Source organism: Mucor mucedo, assembly GCF_025094135.1.
Source record: "Mucor mucedo strain NRRL 3635 chromosome Unknown EV154scaffold_33, whole genome shotgun sequence".
Lineage (NCBI taxonomy): Eukaryota > Fungi > Mucoromycota > Mucoromycetes > Mucorales > Mucoraceae > Mucor > Mucor mucedo.
This window is the reverse complement of record NW_026252317.1, coordinates 82,609-101,737: the sequence shown is the minus strand read 5'-3', so window position 1 is coordinate 101,737 and position 19,129 is coordinate 82,609. Positions and strand designations below refer to the sequence as shown.

Here is a 19,129-nt window from a genome sequence, read left to right as displayed (position 1 = left end):
ATTTCAATTAGATTAAATATTTATTTTATAATGTTGTGCTAACACGGTGTATATATATTAATTATATGCATATTTTACAGGAGAAACTATTTTTTTCTCACTTTTTGAAAAAAGGATTTACGGTAACAATGTGGGTTCTTCAACCAATGTAGCAGCACCTGACAAAGGTCTCGCTGGATCACTTTTTTCAGCAAGCGCCTCCTCTAGCAAAGTTAAACGGCGAATACGTTTCAAATGAATCCAAGCTGGTAAATAAAGAGTAGGCTTGACTTCACGAGGACCAGGTACTTCATACGGAGCTGATGTTTCCTCAATCAACACTGAATCCAAAAGTAACATGTCGCTCTTATCTCCACTCACAACTCGGGCAGCTACTGCTCGAAGAATTTCTGGTCGAATAGGGTTTTCGTAGTCTGCAACATGATATTGAGAGATCAACTTTTGAACTTGAGTAGGTGATAAAATCCAACAGACATCATAAATATTTTCAATGTCTTCCAAGGTAGCCTTTTTAAATTGCAACAATTTGGTGGCTTGCATCAAATGTTCCAATTGGAGTGTACCCTCGGGTATACCATGGCTTTTACACCATTCTTCAAGTCTAGTAATGTTATACTGGATTTGCATAGCTATAAAAATAATGGGTTTAGTATTATTATTCTTTTTTTTTTTTTTTCATATATATACTACCTCTCTTCCACGATGAAAAGTTCTTTCTCATTAAAAGATCATTGAATGCCATAATACCCGTCATTTTCAACAGTTCTGTCAATACCTGATTGATTACAGAAGGTTCAATGAAATAACAGTTCATAATCATATGCACCTTATTCAATAAACCCAATAAATCATCCATATTATAGGCAGGTCCAGTTGATCCCAGTAATAACTTATTGAAGAATCTACCGGAATCGTTGGTGACAAATCCAGGAAGTGACTGACTTTCAATAACTGCAGGAATGATCATCTTGCTGTATTTTCTCTTGATTTCTTTCATCCAAACATGGAAAATATTATCCTCGAGGCATTGCATTTCGAATTTAATGGTCTGGAAAAGTTTCTCGAATTCACGCAAACCAATTGTCTGTCCCCGTTCTTGCATATCGTTTTCAATACTGCTCTCGGATTGCACAATCAGGGACAATAATTCATGAACATTGGTAAGCCAGATCGCACAAGAAAAGAATGCATCCTCTCCTGTATAGCTCTATATATTTACTGTTAGTTTGATAACAGCATCTTTGTGACTTTACAACTTACCAAACATTGCTTCTGAATTGTGTCCATAATGGAAAATAAGAAATTCTCTGATTCACGGTTGTAACCAATTCTCCACATACCATTGATACACATACTAATAAGATGTGCAGGAAAGAGCACTTCTTTTTGAGAAGGTGGGTTCTTTTCATTTGGCAAAGATATTTTAAGTGAGTGAATGAGGCCCACAGTAAATTCTTCTCTAAGAGGGTCTTCTTGACGAAGGATGGCATTAATCTAATATATGATTTAGTATACTTAGAAAAAAAGAATTAAAAGATGTTTACCTCTTCTTCAGGGTCATCAGAGATTTCATCCAAAACGCTACTCTTTCCACCAGCAATAGTATTTGATTGTCCAACTGATGTAGGTCTGGTCTTACCGCCATTTAAAAGTTCAGCCTTGCGGACTTGATCAATAGATGTTCTGGGAATGTTGCCAGTAACTTCAGCGGAACTGTTACGACGAACCTTTCTGTGTGTCAGAACACTATTTTGTCGAAGGGGTTTAATATCGTCTTCTTTTTCCAAAATAGGACTGTCATCACCAAGTCTCGGGGTCAGGCGTCTTTGGTTTCCAGAAGGTGACATGGTTCTTGATTTAATGCCGATAGGTGGTAAAGAAGATTGCTGTTGACGAGTGTGCATAGATTTTACAAGTTGGGCCTTCAACGCCACAATTTGTGATTTTAAGTCTGTAATCTCTTCGTTATTGTTAGGAACTTCGACCTTTGATAGCTCTTCATTCTTTTGCTTTTCTGCCTTTAATTGGGTTCGGATTGAATCCATTTCTATTGTCAACAATGAAATTTTTTCCATAGCAGCAGTATGCTCGGAGCTGATCTTTTCCTTTTCCATCATAAGAGCGTCATATTCAATTTTTGGAACACTGTTTTCACGAAGTTTAAGTTCCATTGTCTTTGCCTCCTTTTCCATCTTTTCGTGCTTTTCTGTCAAATGACGAACTTGTTTTTCGAGGTGAGATACCTTGACAACCAATTCTTTCTTTTCTGTCTTGAGAGATGTGACGTTTTGAGTTAATTCGACCACCTTGTTTTCCAACTTGTAAGAAACCTCCTTGAAATGATCAGCAGACTTGGCGTCCGCTTTCAACAACAAGAGCTGTTTGCGAGCTGCCCGACGACGAATGCAAGATTGTAAAAATATAACCTTTTGAAGTTGGGTTTGGTACCATCTGCGAGCAAGTACACCTCTGACAAGTCGTTGTATCTGAATGGCTGCATTATTCTCGCGTAATCTCTCAAACTCTTGGCGAGCCTTACGAGCACGGATAACTATAAAAAAAAACAAAAAAGTTAGCGTCACATACTTTGTTATGGTGTCTTGACATACGTCTTTGTAATTTTGTAGCAAAGTCTTTCTTGGCCAAAAATTCTTTACGGGCGGTGAATCTACGAAAGTTCTTTTGGACAATGATCGCAGCTCTTTCTTGTCGAAGTTGAACAAGCTCCTTTTGAGCAATAATTCTGCGAGTAACAGCTTGTAGTTTGATGACCATATCACGCATGCGTACATAACGCTGACGGTATACAAATCTTCTGATATTCTTTTGAAGAACTGTAGCACAGGCATAAAATCTATCAGATCGAAGTTTCTCAAGATAAGCCAACTATAAAAGGGATAAATTCTAAATAAGTAAACATGTGAAACTACTGTAAAGTTATATTTACCTGTCCAGCACGGAAAAATATTTTAGTTTCACCAACTTGGTACTTGTCTGTATCAGTGATGCATGAGTCAAGAATAACTTGGCATAATTCCCTAACATCCGGGTTAGCTTTTGGATCCCAATGACTAGATGAGACAAGAGCATAATAGCGATCAGCAAATTCTTCAAAAGTCCAACGAGAAGGATATCCAAGACAACTAATGCGAATGGTTTCCAATACACCACATGCACGGAGCTGAGAAAGAACCATAGGTGCTTCAAAGGCCCATGCAATTTTAGCTTCGTTTGGTTTGATACAACGAATATAATGCACATTGGTTTCTCCGATTGTGTCCATCAAGTTAATCAATGAGTTTTTGAAAATAGATCCGAGCGTGGGCTTTCTAACGACCATACTCTTTCTCTTGTTCTCGACAGGAGAAGCAACATTGGCAGCGGCTTTAGTCAGGACTTCGTCGAGGAAAGAAAATTCAGAATTTTGCAATAACTGGAGATGTTCGTCGGGTACGGAATCCTTATTCTTTTCCAGAAAATTTTCGGCTTCATATTGTACATCATGGGCATAATGTGCAATTGTAAATGCTTCACTGGAGAAACGAGGCTTTTTGAAATAGTTTTTGTGCTCGGGCGCACTGAAATTGGCATACAATTTTTGACAGAATCCTTGATCTGTGCCTGCAGGAAGACGTGATTCCTTTTTGTAGTGATTAGTATATTTTTTTTGTGTTTGACCTTTTTTTTTTATTTTTTCTACCTCATCTAAAAGTGATAAAATACCCAATTTTCCCTCAATCATTTCAATACACTTTTGGTTGTCGCTAAATTCGATAAATGTCCAGTTGATCTTTTCACGCATATATTCTTCCTGTTCCAGCTTAAATACATGCTGATTAAATTGCTGCTGGAGTTTTTCGTTTGCATAATTAATACAAAATTGCTCGAATGAATTTTTTTTGAAATGTTCAAAACCGTAAATATCCAAAACACCAATGAAGTTTTTGACGGATTCTTCATCAGAGGCTGAAAGACTATCATTGATGATACCAACAAGCCAATCGAAAAGGTTTGAATAGATATATTTAGCAACCGAATCTTTAACCACATGAGCTTGAGTTGGGCTTAAATTGGTGACAATTTTCTCCGAACGGGTGATAATCTGCTTGCGTACAATCCATTTTCGAAATTCAGCTGTGCTTATTCCCAATAAACGAGTGGCATTTAAAAGCGCTGGATCCGTATCTGATAACATGGCATCACCACGGCCTGTTACTTTGATATTACCGATATGAAGTAAAGCGGCTAGAATACGGAAAATCTTCCACTGCAGATCTACAGACAATCCAACAGTTGACAAGGCCTTTTGGGTAACTTCGAATTCCTCTGCATCGTCAACACCCGGAATTTCACCTACACCGCTTTGGTTTAAATAATGAAATTCGCTGTAATGTCCAAGTTCGTAATCTTTTTTTTCTTTTGTAGGTGCGCCAGCACACAGTTGATAAAAGATGTGATAATTTCTTTCAATTTCCGGCTGGAAAATTAATCTTGACCGTTCCAAGAGATAAGTTTTGATTTTTGCGCCAATAATATTTGCATCCTTGTCAAATTGAATCTCAATGTATTTACCAAAACGTGAACTGTTATCGTTACGTGATGTTTTTGCATTACCAAATGCTTCCATAATAGGATTGGTAGCTACAAAGGACAGTTGATTAATGCTGTACGACCAAGCAAGTAAATGCACTTACCTAGAATCTGCTCTTCGACTTCAGTCATTGCCCCGTCTGATTTCTTCTTCTTCTTTGCACTGCCTTCTTGATCATCTGCAGTGGCAAAGTAACGCATAATGAATTTGGCACTCACTGTTTTACCCGCACCACTAATTTGATAGGCTGTTAGTAAAATAATAAAAAAATCGATCCCCTCCCCCCCCCTTTTTTTTTTAAAAGCCCCCTATTCCGTTACCTTTCACCAGATACAACGATAGTCTGATTAATTTCTTCTCTAATCATGCATCTGTATGCTTCCTCGGCAATAGCAAATAAATGAGGTTCAAGTTCTCCGCGTCTTTTTCCAGAGTATTGTTGCACAATATCAGGTTCATATAGTGATACACGATCGAATGGATTCATAGCAATTAAGACAATACCGGAATAGGTGTAAATTAAATGTTGCATATATCTTGTTCTAATGGTATTCAAAACTTGATTTTTTTATATCAGTATTACATAATGTGATCTTATCTAAAAATATATAGTTACCAGCAGGTTCGTTTAGATAACTCAAGTTGGTTAAATCATCTGTGTATTCCATTTTAGGTGGATTTCGAAGCGGTGGTAAAGTAGACCCATTTGTTTTTTCAATAATAGCCAAGGTAGACTCAAATATGTGTTCCTAAATAAAATGTTAAAAGGTGGATAAAGCGCTTGTTTATCGATCCATGGTTACCTTTGAGCTGTCATTATCATCCTCAAATAACAAGGTGACTTTATCGTTCTCTATTTTTTGGACAGACAAGAAGCAGAAACCCAACCTTCCTCCTTGTCAGGGAACCAAGCTTTCGTTCCTTTTGTGTATACTTCTAGAGCCTGTGTTGCTGTTATTGACACGTCTGCTTCTTTTGACATTACAGTTTGTCTTTATTTTATAATTTTGAATTGGGAAAAAGAAACAAAGAAGACCTTAAAAAAAATGACAACCGAGAGTGGTAAATACAACGGAATTTTAATATTGAAACTTTTTTTTTCAAATTTCCCTTTAATGACGTATTTTCCTGGTGATCCACCTCTATGCTCTGTTTTTGGGTTTGCCTGATAAATTTTAAGTGTGTGTAAATAAAAGTTAGGCCGGGTTAGATACAGGATCTTTTCTTTTTCTTTCTCCTTCTTTAACCTGCAGTGTTTCTTTTTCTTTACTGCACTTGAAAACAGACTCATAAATTCAGTATATACTCTCCTAATATCTTGATCAGACACTAGCGTAGCTTCCCGTTCTATAAAAAACTAGCGCGTTGCATTTTATTTTTTTTCTCGATTGCCTTATGCGGTTAAATTTTTTAGCGGGGTGACGTGGTATTTTTTTTTTTTTTTTTTTTTGTTGCGCTGTGCAGCCACCAAATTGTAGGAAAACGAAAAAAAAAGAGGCTGTATATAAAAACTCTAGCGGAAAATACTGGTGAACCCGAAGTTGGCAGTAATGAATGTCGATCAGGTAAAGAACATTTACAGAGAAATAATCTTTTTGTATTATATTTATTTCTGATAGTTGAGAACAATATGAACAAGTTACCAACAGCTTATTTACAGTGGTATTTTACCAAGGACGATTTATTAGACACACCAACCATTTGTCATGGCAGAACTTTTGAGGACGAGCAGCTTGATCGGATCAAAGGGTGTCATTTCCTTCTTGCCGTTGGTGCCAAGTTAGGCCTGTAATGTATTCATATACTCTCCTTCAATATGGGATTTAATTATATTGACTAATTACTTGCGCAGTCCACAACTAGTCGTAGTAACCGCTACCACCTTCTTTCATCGCTTCTACATGAGACAGTCCATGACCAACCATCATGTATATGTAAGATCGTGGTACATTTTGCTTTTTAATTAAAACAGGATAATAACACAAGTGAATAGGACATTGCCTCAACGTGTTTATTTATTGCAACCAAAGTAGAGGAATGCACCAGAAGGTTTAAGGATATTGTATTGGCTTGTGCAAGGAAGGCTTCAAAGAACGATAACTTACGTTTAGAGGAAGACTCAAAAGAGTTTACACGTTGGAAGGAGTCACTGCTTCATAATGAGATTATTGTATTGGATACCTTGTGTTTTGACCTTTCTGTCGAACATCCCCATACCAGCTTAATGAGATTCGAAACTCAATTAACAGGTAAACAAAAAAAAATTATAATTCCTTTTCATTGCTATAATACAAGGAATTCATCGACCGTTGCCAATGTAGTTTCGTCATCATCGATTCGTAAAGCATGGATGTTGCTATATCAAAGGTTGGTTTTTTTAAACAGTTGTTTTTGGTGAGTAATCAAACTCATGTAAAATATTGTGTAGCCTTGGCGCCCCACTTTGCGTCTTATATAAGCCAAATATAATTGCTGCAGCGGCTTTGCTGCTTGCAACAAATCTTTCTTCGAGTGACCGTTTAAATGAAAATTGGTACGAAAACCTACATGATATTGACGTTGTTCAAGTACATGGTGAGTAGAAAATAAGGATGTGAAAAAAAGAAAGAAAATTATTAATAGGATGATGGTTAGAACTTGCGGCTGAAATGCTCGAGTATTTCATGGATCATTATCTTGTAAGATCCTCATCCTCGCAGGCTAATTCACCACATCCATCGCAACAAATGCATCTCGCTCATTAATCATATATATATATATTTGTGTATATGTATATACAAAGAAAGACGAAAACAACCAAACAAAAAATTAACCCAAAAATTAGAATCCTTTCTTTTACATTATATTATTATTATTTCCCCTCTTTTTTATAAGCAATCATCATTCTTTTTTTTTTCTTTTTTTTTTTTTTTTTTATTACTGTAATATAAACAAACTTTTTTTCTCTCTCCAATCTAGTGCTACATTTCATTTGTCTTTGTGATACCTTGAGTGGTTGCAAATGGCCTGATTCGATGGTAAATAAATATCAAGTTAGAAAACACCATAATAGTATTGGTGCGATCGGAAACTGTAATAAAATAAAAATAAAAAATCAGATATAAATTGAAAGTTTTAGAAGCAAAAAAAAAAAAAATCTACATTTTCCTTTTTCTCCAAAGCAAACTTTCACTTACATTAAAAATGGCTGATCTTCCTGATTTCATGACTGACCCCAATGCTGTCCTTAACGATAAGGAGCATGAATGGCGTTATAACCGTGTTCCTGACTACAAGAAGGTCAATGCTGCTTATGAAGAAGGTAAATTTATCCGTGACATAACATGATTGAGTATTGTATTAACACTTTTTTTACTTAGAGAAATCTTGTAACCATGCCGAAGGTTCTCTTGAATGGCTCGTATCCAACCTTGTCAAAGTGAGTAGTACTGTATAATGTATGACCGATGATCGGATCTCTTACGTTAAATGTGTCATTATAGAATTGGGAAAAAGAAATGTCCTACAAACTCCGTGCTGACCAAATCCGTACTATTGATGCTTCTAAGTACAGATTCTCTGTCAACGGTAAGGAATGGAACAATGCCGAAGAGATGCTCCAAGTAAGGAAACAAAAGCTAGTGTCAGGAAAAAAAAAATGGAGAAACTAATTTTGTGTTATCTTACAGCTTGGTACATATAATGCTCTTATCGGTGATACTGAGCTTTACAAGGCCAGTGAAATGGATTTCAGCGAATCTCACAAGCTTTTCAAGAGAGCTCTTCGTACTTTCTCTTGGGAAGTCATTCAAGTCTATAGCGGACCTCCCTGTGTTGCTTTCAAGTGGGCTCATTGGGGTACCATGACTGGTGATTTGTCCGTCAAGGTTGGTGTTGACCAAAAGTTGGAAGCTCATGCCACCAACGAGGTCGTCAAGATCTATGGTGTCACCGTTGCCAAGGTGAACGAAAAGTTCGAAATCGAACAACTCGAGACCTTCTACGATCCCAGCGATATGATGAGACAAATGTCAAAGAACAGAAAGGAAGGTTCCTTCAACCCTGCTGAACAAGTCGCCGCTTCTGGAAAGTGTCCTTTCAACCCCAAATAAATACCATATCTTTAACAATGCACTCTTAATTTATTAACCCCAACCCCTGTAACGTCTTAAAATAAAACCGAATTTTACTTATTGTGAAAGGGCGGAAGGCCAAAATACTATGTATCAACTAATTATCTCGTTATTCTAAATTGTTCGAAAATAATCATATCGGTAACAAAAGTAAGTACATGTACTCGTCCTTAATTCGAGAAATAATGCAATATTACTCGCACGGTACTTATCGAGTTACTACAAAAAGACCCTTTTTTTTTTTTTTTTTTTTAAGCGGACTTTACCCCATTTTAAAATAAAAAGGTGTTTCCAGACAGTCTGTTACACAGGGAAGGGACAAAATTTCACAATCTCATGCCACAGTAACGTTTTTGACATAAATGGTGGTGCAAATTCCCAACAAAGTTTAAGTTTGTGTATGGTAAAAAGGTCTTTTTAATGAAAAAGCGGGGGGAGAACAAACTCGCTCCGTAATCACCTTTATTAAACGTCTTCAAATAATCGCTGTGATTATTTATTTTATTTTATAATATTCTTTTCGGCTTTTACAGAAAATTTCCGTTTTGGAAAACGTTACATTGGCTGGCTATTTACGTCGACGGTCAAATAATTTGATACTTGTCTGGAATAAATGTTAAAAATAGGCATTTGGATATAGAGTACAATTTTAATTTACAAGAGGGCTAAACATTTTGTCTTTCGAAATCTTTTTTCCATCGCATGACTCGAAAAAAAAAAAGAGTGATATTATTTTATTATCGTATTTTAATTAAGTTAATGGTTCAGAATGAATTAGAATTTATGTTTTTGATGATGACTTGAGGTATTTTTCCCGCTCTATTTGAGCCGGTGTCTTTTTTCCGGGAGGCTGCTTTTTATTGTTAGTATGGATAGGGCCCTTTCGGTCCCCTAATTTTGATGGTTGCCTTGGCTGTCGTGATCCAAGTATGTTACCCATGACAGATGATTTTGGCTTCAATCTAGACCGGTCCACTTCTTCCTCATCTGCAGGGATCATTGTACGTACTGTGGATGATGAAAATGATGCGGTTGGCATTGGCCCCTCTTCGTCATTCATAAACCCAATCGGCATTGACGGTCGATTGCGTCCCTGTTGTGTTGCTGTCGCCTTTAAGGATAGTGAAACCAAATGTTGATTTTGCATACGTGGGTTAACACTGCCCAAAGGTGATGCAACCGGTCGATAACTTGATCCTACGCTACCCATATAATCCGAAGAAGATGATAGACTATTGCTTGATCCACTCTCCTTTAAATTATTCCCACTCCACGACGACTGAAGCATACGACGAATCGTGTCGACATTATTTCCCATTTTTCGCACTGTATTATTTTTGGATGAATAAGGAGATGGCTCTGTAGATGTGATAGGAGAGTTAGGGGTTGCTGTATCAACATCACTTATGCTTTGTATGGCACTTTGTACATCTTCCTCCGCTTCCACTTCTTCTTGCTCTTCCACTTCGTCCTCTATTTGCTTTTTAGAAGTAGAGGCTACACTTGGTATTGATACAATACTACTTTTATCATCTGCGGAAGGCCTTGTAAACAGATTTCGAAGCGATTTGGGTCCACTACTTGTTGTCTCTGCTGACTTCTTTCTTCCCAATGTTGCACTTTTCAAATCGCTTTTGAGTAGATCTTCACTGCTTTTGTTGAATGCATTTAACTGCTGATTTTTTGCCATTCTCTTTCCCGAAACTGTGGCTGATCCGGATACTGTTGAACTCATGATGGCTCTTTTGGGACCAGGAGATTTTGGTGGTTCATTCATAGACCATTTTTGAATATCCAAGGATGAGTCAACATGACTATTGTTACGTTGAATAGATGCTGTATCAATCTCCATATTGTGTTTTCGGAGTGTAGCATATTTGGCTGTAACAATGGGTTCCGAAGGTGATGGTGTACTACTGGCTATCAGGGCGAACATGGCTTGTGCTGCCTCGTCTGTAATGAGTGTTGATCGTGTGCGAGATTTACGTGAGGCAGATCGAATTAAACGTCGTGCTGCTAATGCCGCATCCTCTTGTTTTGCTGCATCCTCTTTATCTGGTTCTTCTTCGTCGCTTTCTTCAATTTCCTGAGTATTGTTAATATCTTGAATCATGGAGGAATAAACATCCTGCTGTTTTTGATTTAATGCTTGTTTCTGTTCCAATTGCTTGTCTTGTTGCTGCTTAATTGTTGGCCTCATTCCAATAATCTCTTGTTGACTCTCCTGTTGCTGCTGTTGTTGTTGCTGCTGCTGCTGTAAAATAGTTGTTCTCATCCCAGTAAGTTCAAATTGACTGTCTTGCTGTTGTTGTATTGTCGGCCTCATTACAAGGGGAGAAGATGTAGTAGGAGACAATGGTAGACTGAAATAAGATTCAGGTGGTATATTTTCGATCATTGTCTTATTGCTGCTATTCAGTTCCTCTGATGGCACCAACGACTTTTTACTGTTGTTGCCAAATTTGCCAAAGAATTCAGCGGCTGGTGAATCGGGCCTTGGCGATGGTGGTATATTAGTTTGCTGCAGGGATGGACGTGGAAATCTAGAAGATGTCGAAGAAGACTGTCGACTCATGCGGGTACTTTCTGGACGGGGGGATTTAAGACTGCTGTTACTCACATTATTGGCATCAAAGAATTGGTTCAAAGCTATTTTGGGAACGCCGCCACTCGTTGATTTTCGACGTAAGGATTGACAAAGATTTGTACGGAGTGTAGCTGCCTTTTGCTGAATATTGGCTGCTGCATTGGACAAAAACGGCTTTTCGTCCAAATCAATGGATACATAATCCTGTTGAGCTGCAGCCACGTTCATGTAAGACGCATACAAATCATTGGCTTCGACTGAATCCAGTTCCATTTTATCGGAGAAGAAGGATGAATTTGGAGGAGGTAAAGGTAAAGATATTTTAAGATCTGCAGGTGTGATGGGATTATCTGAGGCTGTCCATACGGATGAAGTGTCGTCTTCCACAGGAGCTGATCTGATAATATCATTGTTTTCATAAGCCATGTTATGTTTTTCATATGCTGTTGCTGGTGTAATAGGAATGGTGGGTGTAGATGATGTTTGGCTGTCTTGTAACGTGCTTGTTGTATCAATATTATTATTGTGTTGCACCAAGTGTCTGTCTGTATACGGAGAGGTCTCGTTTTTCTCAGATATGCTATATTCATCGCTCTGGTGCTCAACTGCACCAACTGATCCACCTTTTCTTTTTCTAAATATGAAATAGACAGATGTGGACACTGCTAATATCACCGCAATGATTATAATCGCAATAACATAAGATGGAAATGTCATACTATCAAAAAAAAAAAAAAATTAAGCAGTGTCAGAGTTGATGATCTACAATGTTTGTGTAACTGTTTACCTTTGTATTTCCAAACAAAAACAAGAGAGAAAAGAAAGAGAAAACAAAATAAAAGATTAGAGAATAAAACCACTTTAAAAGGGATATCATTAGGAGTTGCTATCATACAAATTAAGAGGAGTCAAGGGAGTATATAGCAGTGTAAGTAGACAATAGTATAAAGGGGATTTATATGCTACTATGTAATTTAGGAGAAACGAAGCAGGATGATAACAGAATATAAGATTCTTTAATACCGTATTTTATTTTTTTTTCATTTTTTTTTTTTCCTTCCACCCCTTTTGTGGTGTATACAGTCTGGTAAATAAGGAGTGAAAAAAAAATTTTTTTTTTTCTAAAGTTCTCAGAAAATTAACGTTTTACATGCATTTAAATATGTACCTGTTTTTAATTCAATTGCATATTTCTCGTGAAAACACTTTAAAGCTGTAGCTGTCTTTTTCACAACATGTATAATATTTCAGAAAGTGATAAATTATATAACCACAATTCGGTTGACTACTAAAGTCCGTTGAAGTACTCGGAGAGATACTAAATTTGGAAACCTCAGATTGTGAACAATTAATCGGAAATGTTTAAGCGGACATTAAGTTCGTAAGATACCGTAAAAATGTCGTTTCTTACGCGTTCCCGTCCTCAAGATCCTAAAAAAATCTTTTTTTTTTTAATTCAAATAACAAATGAAAAAACTACATGTGAAAAGATGTAGTAATCTTGGGCTACATACTTTTCGATCACTATTCTAATCTAAAGAATCTATTATCTGTCTTGGAAACCAAAGGTGGTGTTTGAAATAACAACGTAAAAAAAAAAATTTTTTTTTCTTCGGTTGCCAAAGTCTATATGTTTGATTTTATAATATGTGTTTATTAAAAATTGGTTGTTATTTGAATGTAATGAATAGAGTTATGTTCTTTTTAGCGTTGAGGTCCCACTCTTGCTCGATTTCTACCAAGCCAGCGCTTACTTTTCTGTTCTTGTAGTTTTGCACTGGATGTTTCTTGTTTCTCATCAGTGTTGCCAGTCATATTCATGGATTCGAATAGCTGCTTCATTTTATCGGTATTTGTATTTGTGGGAGTCATCATTCGTTTAATTCTAGGCCAGAACTTGGTTGATTTTGTGGAGCTATCTGTGGTATCAGTTGTTGCTGTTGGTGGTGGTGGGGAGTCATGGATCATAATGGGTTGCTGTTGAGGTATAGTATTCATCATAATGGATGAAGGAACTGGCCTAGGAGATGTTTGGGCACGTCTGCGTCTTGTATAGGTAGCTGCAATTGCTGGGTAGGCTTTTAAATCGGGAAGTGGATCATCATTTACAATGTTGATGATAGAAAAGGTGTTTGATGGAGGAGGAGGAGGAGAGGCATCCAATGGAGTAGCTAGAGCAGCTGAATCAATACTATCTTCTGTCACACAAGATACCAAAGAAAATCGCACAGGATTATGGTGATGAATAAGGTCAGGTATAGTCATTTGATTAATTGACAAAAGGAAGGTATTAGAGCAACAACAACAACAACAATAAAAAAAAGAATGGAAGTGGTAGGGTATGTAAATAAAGTAAAATAAAAATATAAAAAAAAAGAAAGGTACTTTATATAAAATAAAATATCCGATCCTTGTCATTATACCTATTGTTTATGTTGTGTGCCTAATGGAGTAACTTTTGTATCACACATAAAGTTTTACAAATTCCCAGCCGTTTTGCTTTTTTTTTTTCTTTTTTTTTTTTTTTTTCGTTAGAATTAAATTCGAGAAATGGCTCTAGCTACATTTCCACTAATTATCAGGCGCTGGAAACGCTCAATTTTATTTTCTGGGGATTATGCTCAATACACACAACTTAGAGAATATGTATGTATACAAATAATCATCTATTGTTTGGTTGGTTTATAACATAATTTTTATTATTTTTGGTAATAGTTGCCTGAAGATATATTCCTTGCTCGTATTGAAGCACTTGACTCACATGTCTTGAAAGAATACCCACATGTCTGGTTGGACACTTATCTTTTCTTTATAGCCATCTGCTTTGTCATTGCAACTGCTGCATTCTCTATCATTGCTCGTGCTGCACAAATCTCAATGTGGTACCCCTTGATCATGTTACTCATTCCAGCAACGATTGGTTTTATCACCACAAGAAGAAGAAATACTTACTATAAGAAACTTGCTGCTGTAAGTCATAATAACAGCTTTCAATTTGATCCATACTAATACTGAATTATAGTATTATGAATCACTGCAAATTGTCCTGAAAGAATTTAATTCGATAGATGTTACTCAACAAATAAAATGGAGCTTCAGAAGATTGCGTGATACAGATACACACTCCTCAATGCATTTGGTGAATCGACTCTCCAAACAAAATATCAACTTTGTGGTCGAAATAGTACAAATCGATATGGAAAATGAACTTTTAGAAGAAGGAGAACATTTACCAGCTTATGATACTTCAATGATGGACATTGTATTAGATATTGGACCAGAAGCAGAAAGAGTACCGGGTAATATGTCTGAATGTATCATACAAGTGCCACCAACTACACTATCCAGACGAGCTCATCCTCTACCACCCGCTTATGAACAAGAAGAGCCTGTTGAAATGGGTCCAGTTCATCCACCACCAGCGTATATTGTGCCTGTCACCAACAGCCATTAAAAATCAAGGAGCATTCGATTCCCCCCCCCCACGTGTATTTTATTCATTGTATCATTATATTAATTATTTCCCCCCTTATCTTTTTTTTCATTTAATCCATTACTTTATCAACTTAAACTATCATTTCTCTATTCCGTTTCCATATTTGGGAAGGAATAACATAATAGCACCATCAAAGTGACTGTAAAATTCTTTTTTCTCTTTAAAATACGCCACCCAAAATATAGGTCGCTTTGGCTGATACATCATCATCAAGCTTCCTTAGTAATAGGCACAGTCATCATCTTACTCATATACAATTCAATATTAACCAAGTGGATTATGGTTATTGACTTTTTTTTTGCTCTTGTTCTCTCAGGTTAAAAGCCAGGTTTAGATGTAGCAAATCATCTTAGGTTGACGATACCCTGCGCACTTTTTTTTGTAGGCAGTAAAGGTCGTTTTCTACGCGTATAAGTAATCAAATATATTTTTTATCTCGGACATACCTGTGTACAATGATTATACTTTAAAAGAAGATGCTTTCGTTGTGCCTTTCCTTTTAGGATGATGTAATTCATAAATATTGACTGGTTTTCAGATTAAAGTATTGGCTCCTCATACAAACAAAATGTGCATTTACATAATACTTTAAGCGATGACTATTACTCATATATGAATAATCCATCAGTTTCTAAATAAAACCCAGTTACGCACCATAAAGAGATATTAAAGATGCAGCTTCCCCAATAAATCAGCCTGTTTTTTTAATAGTGAGCCATTTACAGGATAAATAGCGAAAACCAGTCCGAAGGCCAGGCAGCGGAGAATTTGGTGGCTTTTCATAAGCAAGAACCAGGGCCCTCTGTAAGCTTTTTTTTTTTAATTTTTTAATTTTTTTGCACACTTATTAATAATGTTGAACATTGTCCGTACACCTGTTGCTAGACGTGCAGTTTGCCAGACCAGATGGAATTCGACCACTACTTCAACAGCACCTGGCGGTGATACTCGTCTTGAAACTATTCGTCGTGTCCTTTTCGAGCCAGTCCGCAGAGAAAAGACGATTACTTTAGAAGGAGAGTTGTTGGAACAACACGAGACTATTGAACGTGCCTGGAAGCTTCACCGTATGCGTCAAAGAGAGCAAAGAGAACGTTCTCTTGAACTTCAATTCAGAGCCATGAATGTCGCCATGAACGAATTAGAAAAGACCAACGATAGACTTTTCAAGGGTGCTCTTGTCAAGAGTAGACACATCACATATCCTAAGCAAGCAAAGATTCCTACAGAAACACCATCCACACAAGGTTGGGATTATGCTTACAAAGCTCCCGAAGCTATCACTGCTTAAATAAAAAAAGATCACTCATCCCCCTCCACACACACGCACACGCTCACTCACTCACACACACACATACGCACACACCTTATTTTGACACACACGCACACGCACATACTTTTTCTAACAAAGATCGGAAACAATACCTTTAATCCAACTCTCACTTTTGCTTGTATTTTTTAGAACGCCTTTTTTTTTTTTTTTTTTTTGTATATGCATGGTTGTGGATTTGGTTGGACAGGAAAAAGTTATAAAATAAATAATTGTATTGTAAATATTACGTAAACTGGGAAAGATTTAAAGGACAGAAGGGTCACGCAGCATGAAAGAGTTTGTCATTTATGGCTGTCAAAAAAAAAAAAAAAAAAAATACTACGCAATAGTTATTTCATTTATTTATCAATTCGTATTGGTCGATATTTTACACATGAAAAAGGGAGAACCTGGTGGAATGTTTCAGAACTCTATCAATATTTATTTTCTTTGTCTATAAAAACCCTTCAAAAAAAATAATCAATTTCTTTCTTTCTTTTTCTCTTTCATCTTTCAAATATTTTTAAAAAAAAAGCCAGGATGAGTAAATTGAATGGTTTTGAAGTAACAGTACAAAAGTGTATTGAAGACCTTCAAAGTATGTTCAAGGACTATAACAACTCTATTGGTTCTAATGTGGTAACTGCGCTTAGTCCGCCTCAATATGATACAAGCGACGATTCAACTACATCATCTCCATGTGAGGAGTTCCATCCAAGAAGAGACTTTCTTTATTCTGGTGATCATGGTACACAGGCTGATAGCACGAAGCAAATTACTCAACCAGTTTATGCTGCCGCAGTAACAAATTCTAGAGATCCAAGGCTAGTCGCACAAAGAAGATCGATACCAGGTACGTCTAGGCCGACTGTAGGCCCTGTCAAAAGTGACAGATCATTGAATAGTAATGTTCATGTTAGTAATAGACCAGTTGCAAGAGCAACTGATTTTAGTTTACCTGACATTAAGTTTGATGGCTCTGTTCACTTTGATAAGCAACAGTCGATCTCTGTCCCCAACTCTCAAATATTATCAGAAGGGTTACTTGTTGACAAGTTTATCGAAGACTTTGAAACACAACTCAAGCTCTCAAGGTTAGATCTTGATCACAACTGGTTTGACCTTTTGGAAACCCGTTTTAAACAAGTGAGAGACTCACGTTTAAACTTGTACTTGTGGTTTAAAAGAAGACTTCATGAAGGACTATCCTGGCAAAATGCTAAATATCTAATTAGATATAATTTCGGCTTTCATTCCTCCAACTCTTTAGCACTACTTAAAAAGCAGTTTTTAAGTTTAAAGCAATACCCTCAAGAACATTTTAATGATTTTTATTTGAGGTTCTCTCCATATGCCTTTTCGTGTCACATAGCAAATATCTTTTCTGAAAAAGAAGATTCTATTGTTTATGTTTTCCTTAGTGTCATTATTAATAGTAGCATTCTAGACCATCTATTCAAGGCCCTCCGCAACTTACAAAATCAAAAATATGAAAATCGTTCTCTTTCTCGACCCGAAAATCATTCTGTCAATACCTGTATTAAATCATTATCAATGGTCCCATCATCATGGTTGGAATTCGATCAACTTATCATAAAACCTAATATGACATATTTGATTTTGCTTGATACCAAACCATCCCTAAAGTCTAATAAAAACAAGCATGTTGCTGATGAAACACAGTTAGCTGCGCAGAGAACAAGAACAAAGGTCAAGATCAGCAAGATATCTACAATACCAACAAAAAGTCGACCCGAATTAAAAAAGTCAATCAAAGCTGCATTAGTAAATAACTATGGAAATTCAAGCAGTGTTAATAAGAACCGTGTACTCTTCTCAGATAAGAAGGATTTCTTTTAAACTCTAACTCAGAGTGTCTCCCATTATGTATATCTTTCTCTCACACCAGTTGTGTCACAATACCCTTTCCCCCACTGTTTATATCACAAAAATTTCAAATAAAACAAACATTTGTCTTGAAATGACATATTAACTGATAACCTAACGAAATTGGCGTGCATTATTTATTGTTTTTTTTATATATATATAGTCTCCTAATAAATTAGCCTTGAAACACAAAGATATATAAAAAAAAAAAAAACAAACATGGCATCTGAACTAAGCTTCATATAGAACATCTGTTAAAAGGATGCATCCAGACCTGCTCTATTTACGTAAGCTTGACTTGGTGGCGTTGTGAAAAATAATACAGGGAGCCTAAACTTATAAAAATTTTGGATCACTTTTCGAACTTATAAATTGCACTGTAAGCATCACTTTCACCCTAAAATAAATCAGCGATCAAAAATTGAAAAATATCGCAAACAAATTAGAGCGGAAATAACGATCTTTTTTTTAAAAATATCGCGATTGGCGATATCGATAAATTTTTCCAAAATATCGCGATTGGCAATATCGATCAAATTTTCCAAAATATCGCGATTGGCGATATCGATCAAACTTTCTAAAATATCGTTATTGGCAATATCGATCAAACTTTCCAAAATATCGCGATTGACGATATCGATCCATAAATCAAAAAAACAAAAAAATATCGTTGGATGGGGTAAAAAAAATGGGGTAATCGATAATCGATATAATATTACTTTTACACCCCTGCTAAATCAGGATACAGGCTTAAAATTGATACGTTTGTATATATTGGAAAAAAAAATTTTATTTATTAAAAAAAAACTAAATAACGTCGAATCTGATCATGATAGACCTCTTCAAATATAGAAAATGACCAGTAAAATATGACCAGAGACAGACATAATGAGAGGAACTACGATAGTGACCATACGAAGACCTCGGAAGAGCAGCAGTATTGACTTACCTGCATAAAGATGGTTTACGTTAATAAGAGAATAAATTATCAAGTTTAGCAATGTGTACCTTTACAAAACCGTGGGATGTACGAGCCTCAAATAAACAGCGATAGTAGCTAGCTTTAGGAATTTGGGTTAACTAATAATGAACACATAAACCAAAGTCGAGATATTTACCTTTTCACAAGCGGTGAAAGTAGAGA

General features: G+C 36.3%; 8 protein-coding genes across 8 annotated transcripts; 5 read left to right on the top strand and 3 right to left on the bottom strand.

Annotated features, from left to right (window-relative positions):
* Position 1: 1 nt before the first annotated feature.
* EV154DRAFT_504622 (P-loop containing nucleoside triphosphate hydrolase protein) lies at positions 2-5,639 on the bottom strand. The gene is made up of 11 exons (XM_051601078.1): positions 5,475-5,639; positions 5,208-5,340; positions 4,912-5,149; positions 4,695-4,825; positions 3,701-4,641; positions 2,948-3,640; positions 2,610-2,886; positions 1,545-2,551; positions 1,261-1,494; positions 691-1,207; positions 2-629 (listed from the first exon to the last, which is right to left on the bottom strand). Exons 1-11 carry the CDS (start codon positions 5,571-5,573, stop codon positions 118-120), a joined length of 4,782 nt encoding a protein of 1,593 aa, XP_051458907.1. The 5' UTR covers positions 5,574-5,639; the 3' UTR covers positions 2-117.
* Positions 5,640-6,025: 386 nt separating this feature from the next.
* EV154DRAFT_504615 (cyclin-like protein) lies at positions 6,026-7,544 on the top strand. The gene is made up of 7 exons (XM_051601077.1): positions 6,026-6,156; positions 6,252-6,379; positions 6,444-6,525; positions 6,585-6,840; positions 6,913-6,958; positions 7,020-7,165; positions 7,226-7,544. The coding sequence occupies exons 1-7, from the start codon at positions 6,142-6,144 to the stop codon at positions 7,333-7,335; spliced, it is 783 nt and encodes a 260-aa protein (XP_051458906.1). The 5' UTR covers positions 6,026-6,141; the 3' UTR covers positions 7,336-7,544.
* A 186-nt stretch (positions 7,545-7,730) lies between these two features.
* On the top strand, positions 7,731-8,787 carry EV154DRAFT_601596 (uncharacterized protein). The gene is made up of 4 exons (XM_051607239.1): positions 7,731-7,892; positions 7,951-8,009; positions 8,074-8,193; positions 8,260-8,787. The coding sequence occupies exons 1-4, from the start codon at positions 7,775-7,777 to the stop codon at positions 8,680-8,682; spliced, it is 720 nt and encodes a 239-aa protein (XP_051458905.1). The 5' UTR covers positions 7,731-7,774; the 3' UTR covers positions 8,683-8,787.
* Positions 8,788-9,434: 647 nt separating this feature from the next.
* On the bottom strand, positions 9,435-12,137 carry EV154DRAFT_504608 (uncharacterized protein). The gene is made up of 2 exons (XM_051601076.1): positions 12,078-12,137; positions 9,435-12,008 (listed from the first exon to the last, which is right to left on the bottom strand). Exon 2 carries the CDS (start codon positions 12,005-12,007, stop codon positions 9,485-9,487), a length of 2,523 nt encoding a protein of 840 aa, XP_051458904.1. The 5' UTR covers position 12,008; positions 12,078-12,137; the 3' UTR covers positions 9,435-9,484.
* A 493-nt stretch (positions 12,138-12,630) lies between these two features.
* Positions 12,631-13,786, bottom strand: EV154DRAFT_504606 (uncharacterized protein). The gene is made up of 2 exons (XM_051601075.1): positions 12,982-13,786; positions 12,631-12,878 (listed from the first exon to the last, which is right to left on the bottom strand). Exon 1 carries the CDS (start codon positions 13,706-13,708, stop codon positions 12,995-12,997), a length of 714 nt encoding a protein of 237 aa, XP_051458903.1. The 5' UTR covers positions 13,709-13,786; the 3' UTR covers positions 12,631-12,878; positions 12,982-12,994.
* On the top strand, positions 13,558-14,979 carry EV154DRAFT_189030 (uncharacterized protein). Its single transcript, XM_051594281.1, has 3 exons — positions 13,558-13,936; positions 14,006-14,260; positions 14,313-14,979. The coding sequence occupies exons 1-3, from the start codon at positions 13,841-13,843 to the stop codon at positions 14,742-14,744; spliced, it is 783 nt and encodes a 260-aa protein (XP_051458902.1). The 5' UTR covers positions 13,558-13,840; the 3' UTR covers positions 14,745-14,979.
* Positions 14,980-15,596: 617 nt separating this feature from the next.
* EV154DRAFT_504600 (uncharacterized protein) lies at positions 15,597-16,440 on the top strand. The gene has a single exon (XM_051601074.1). The coding sequence runs from the start codon at positions 15,640-15,642 to the stop codon at positions 16,075-16,077; it is 438 nt and encodes a 145-aa protein (XP_051458901.1). The 5' UTR covers positions 15,597-15,639; the 3' UTR covers positions 16,078-16,440.
* A 65-nt stretch (positions 16,441-16,505) lies between these two features.
* Positions 16,506-18,103, top strand: EV154DRAFT_504599 (uncharacterized protein). The gene has a single exon (XM_051601073.1). It carries the CDS (start codon positions 16,639-16,641, stop codon positions 17,956-17,958), a length of 1,320 nt encoding a protein of 439 aa, XP_051458900.1. The 5' UTR covers positions 16,506-16,638; the 3' UTR covers positions 17,959-18,103.
* The last annotated feature ends 1,026 nt before the right edge of the window (positions 18,104-19,129 follow it).

Coding starts and splice junctions, on each gene's coding strand:
- EV154DRAFT_189030 (XM_051594281.1), top strand. CDS start 13,841: ATGGCTCTAGCTACATTTCCACTAATTATCAGGCGCTGGAAACGCTCA. Junction 13,937..14,005: donor ACACACAACTTAGAGAATAT/GTATGTATACAA, acceptor TTTTGGTAATAG/TTGCCTGAAGATATATTCCT. Junction 14,261..14,312: donor ACTATAAGAAACTTGCTGCT/GTAAGTCATAAT, acceptor ACTGAATTATAG/TATTATGAATCACTGCAAAT.
- EV154DRAFT_504599 (XM_051601073.1), top strand. CDS start 16,639: ATGAGTAAATTGAATGGTTTTGAAGTAACAGTACAAAAGTGTATTGAA.
- EV154DRAFT_504606 (XM_051601075.1), bottom strand. CDS start 13,708: ATGACAAGGATCGGATATTTTATTTTATATAAAGTACCTTTCTTTTTT.
- EV154DRAFT_601596 (XM_051607239.1), top strand. CDS start 7,775: ATGGCTGATCTTCCTGATTTCATGACTGACCCCAATGCTGTCCTTAAC. Junction 8,010..8,073: donor TCGTATCCAACCTTGTCAAA/GTGAGTAGTACT, acceptor GTGTCATTATAG/AATTGGGAAAAAGAAATGTC. Junction 8,194..8,259: donor ATGCCGAAGAGATGCTCCAA/GTAAGGAAACAA, acceptor GTTATCTTACAG/CTTGGTACATATAATGCTCT.
- EV154DRAFT_504622 (XM_051601078.1), bottom strand. CDS start 5,573: ATGTCAAAAGAAGCAGACGTGTCAATAACAGCAACACAGGCTCTAGAA. Junction 5,341..5,474: donor CTGACAAGGAGGAAGGTTGG/GTTTCTGCTTCT, acceptor CATTTTATTTAG/GAACACATATTTGAGTCTAC. Junction 4,642..4,694: donor AGTCGAAGAGCAGATTCTAG/GTAAGTGCATTT, acceptor TGTCCTTTGTAG/CTACCAATCCTATTATGGAA.
- EV154DRAFT_504600 (XM_051601074.1), top strand. CDS start 15,640: ATGTTGAACATTGTCCGTACACCTGTTGCTAGACGTGCAGTTTGCCAG.
- EV154DRAFT_504615 (XM_051601077.1), top strand. Junction 6,526..6,584: donor TGACCAACCATCATGTATAT/GTAAGATCGTGG, acceptor ACAAGTGAATAG/GACATTGCCTCAACGTGTTT. Junction 7,166..7,225: donor TGACGTTGTTCAAGTACATG/GTGAGTAGAAAA, acceptor GATGATGGTTAG/AACTTGCGGCTGAAATGCTC.
- EV154DRAFT_504608 (XM_051601076.1), bottom strand. CDS start 12,007: ATGACATTTCCATCTTATGTTATTGCGATTATAATCATTGCGGTGATA.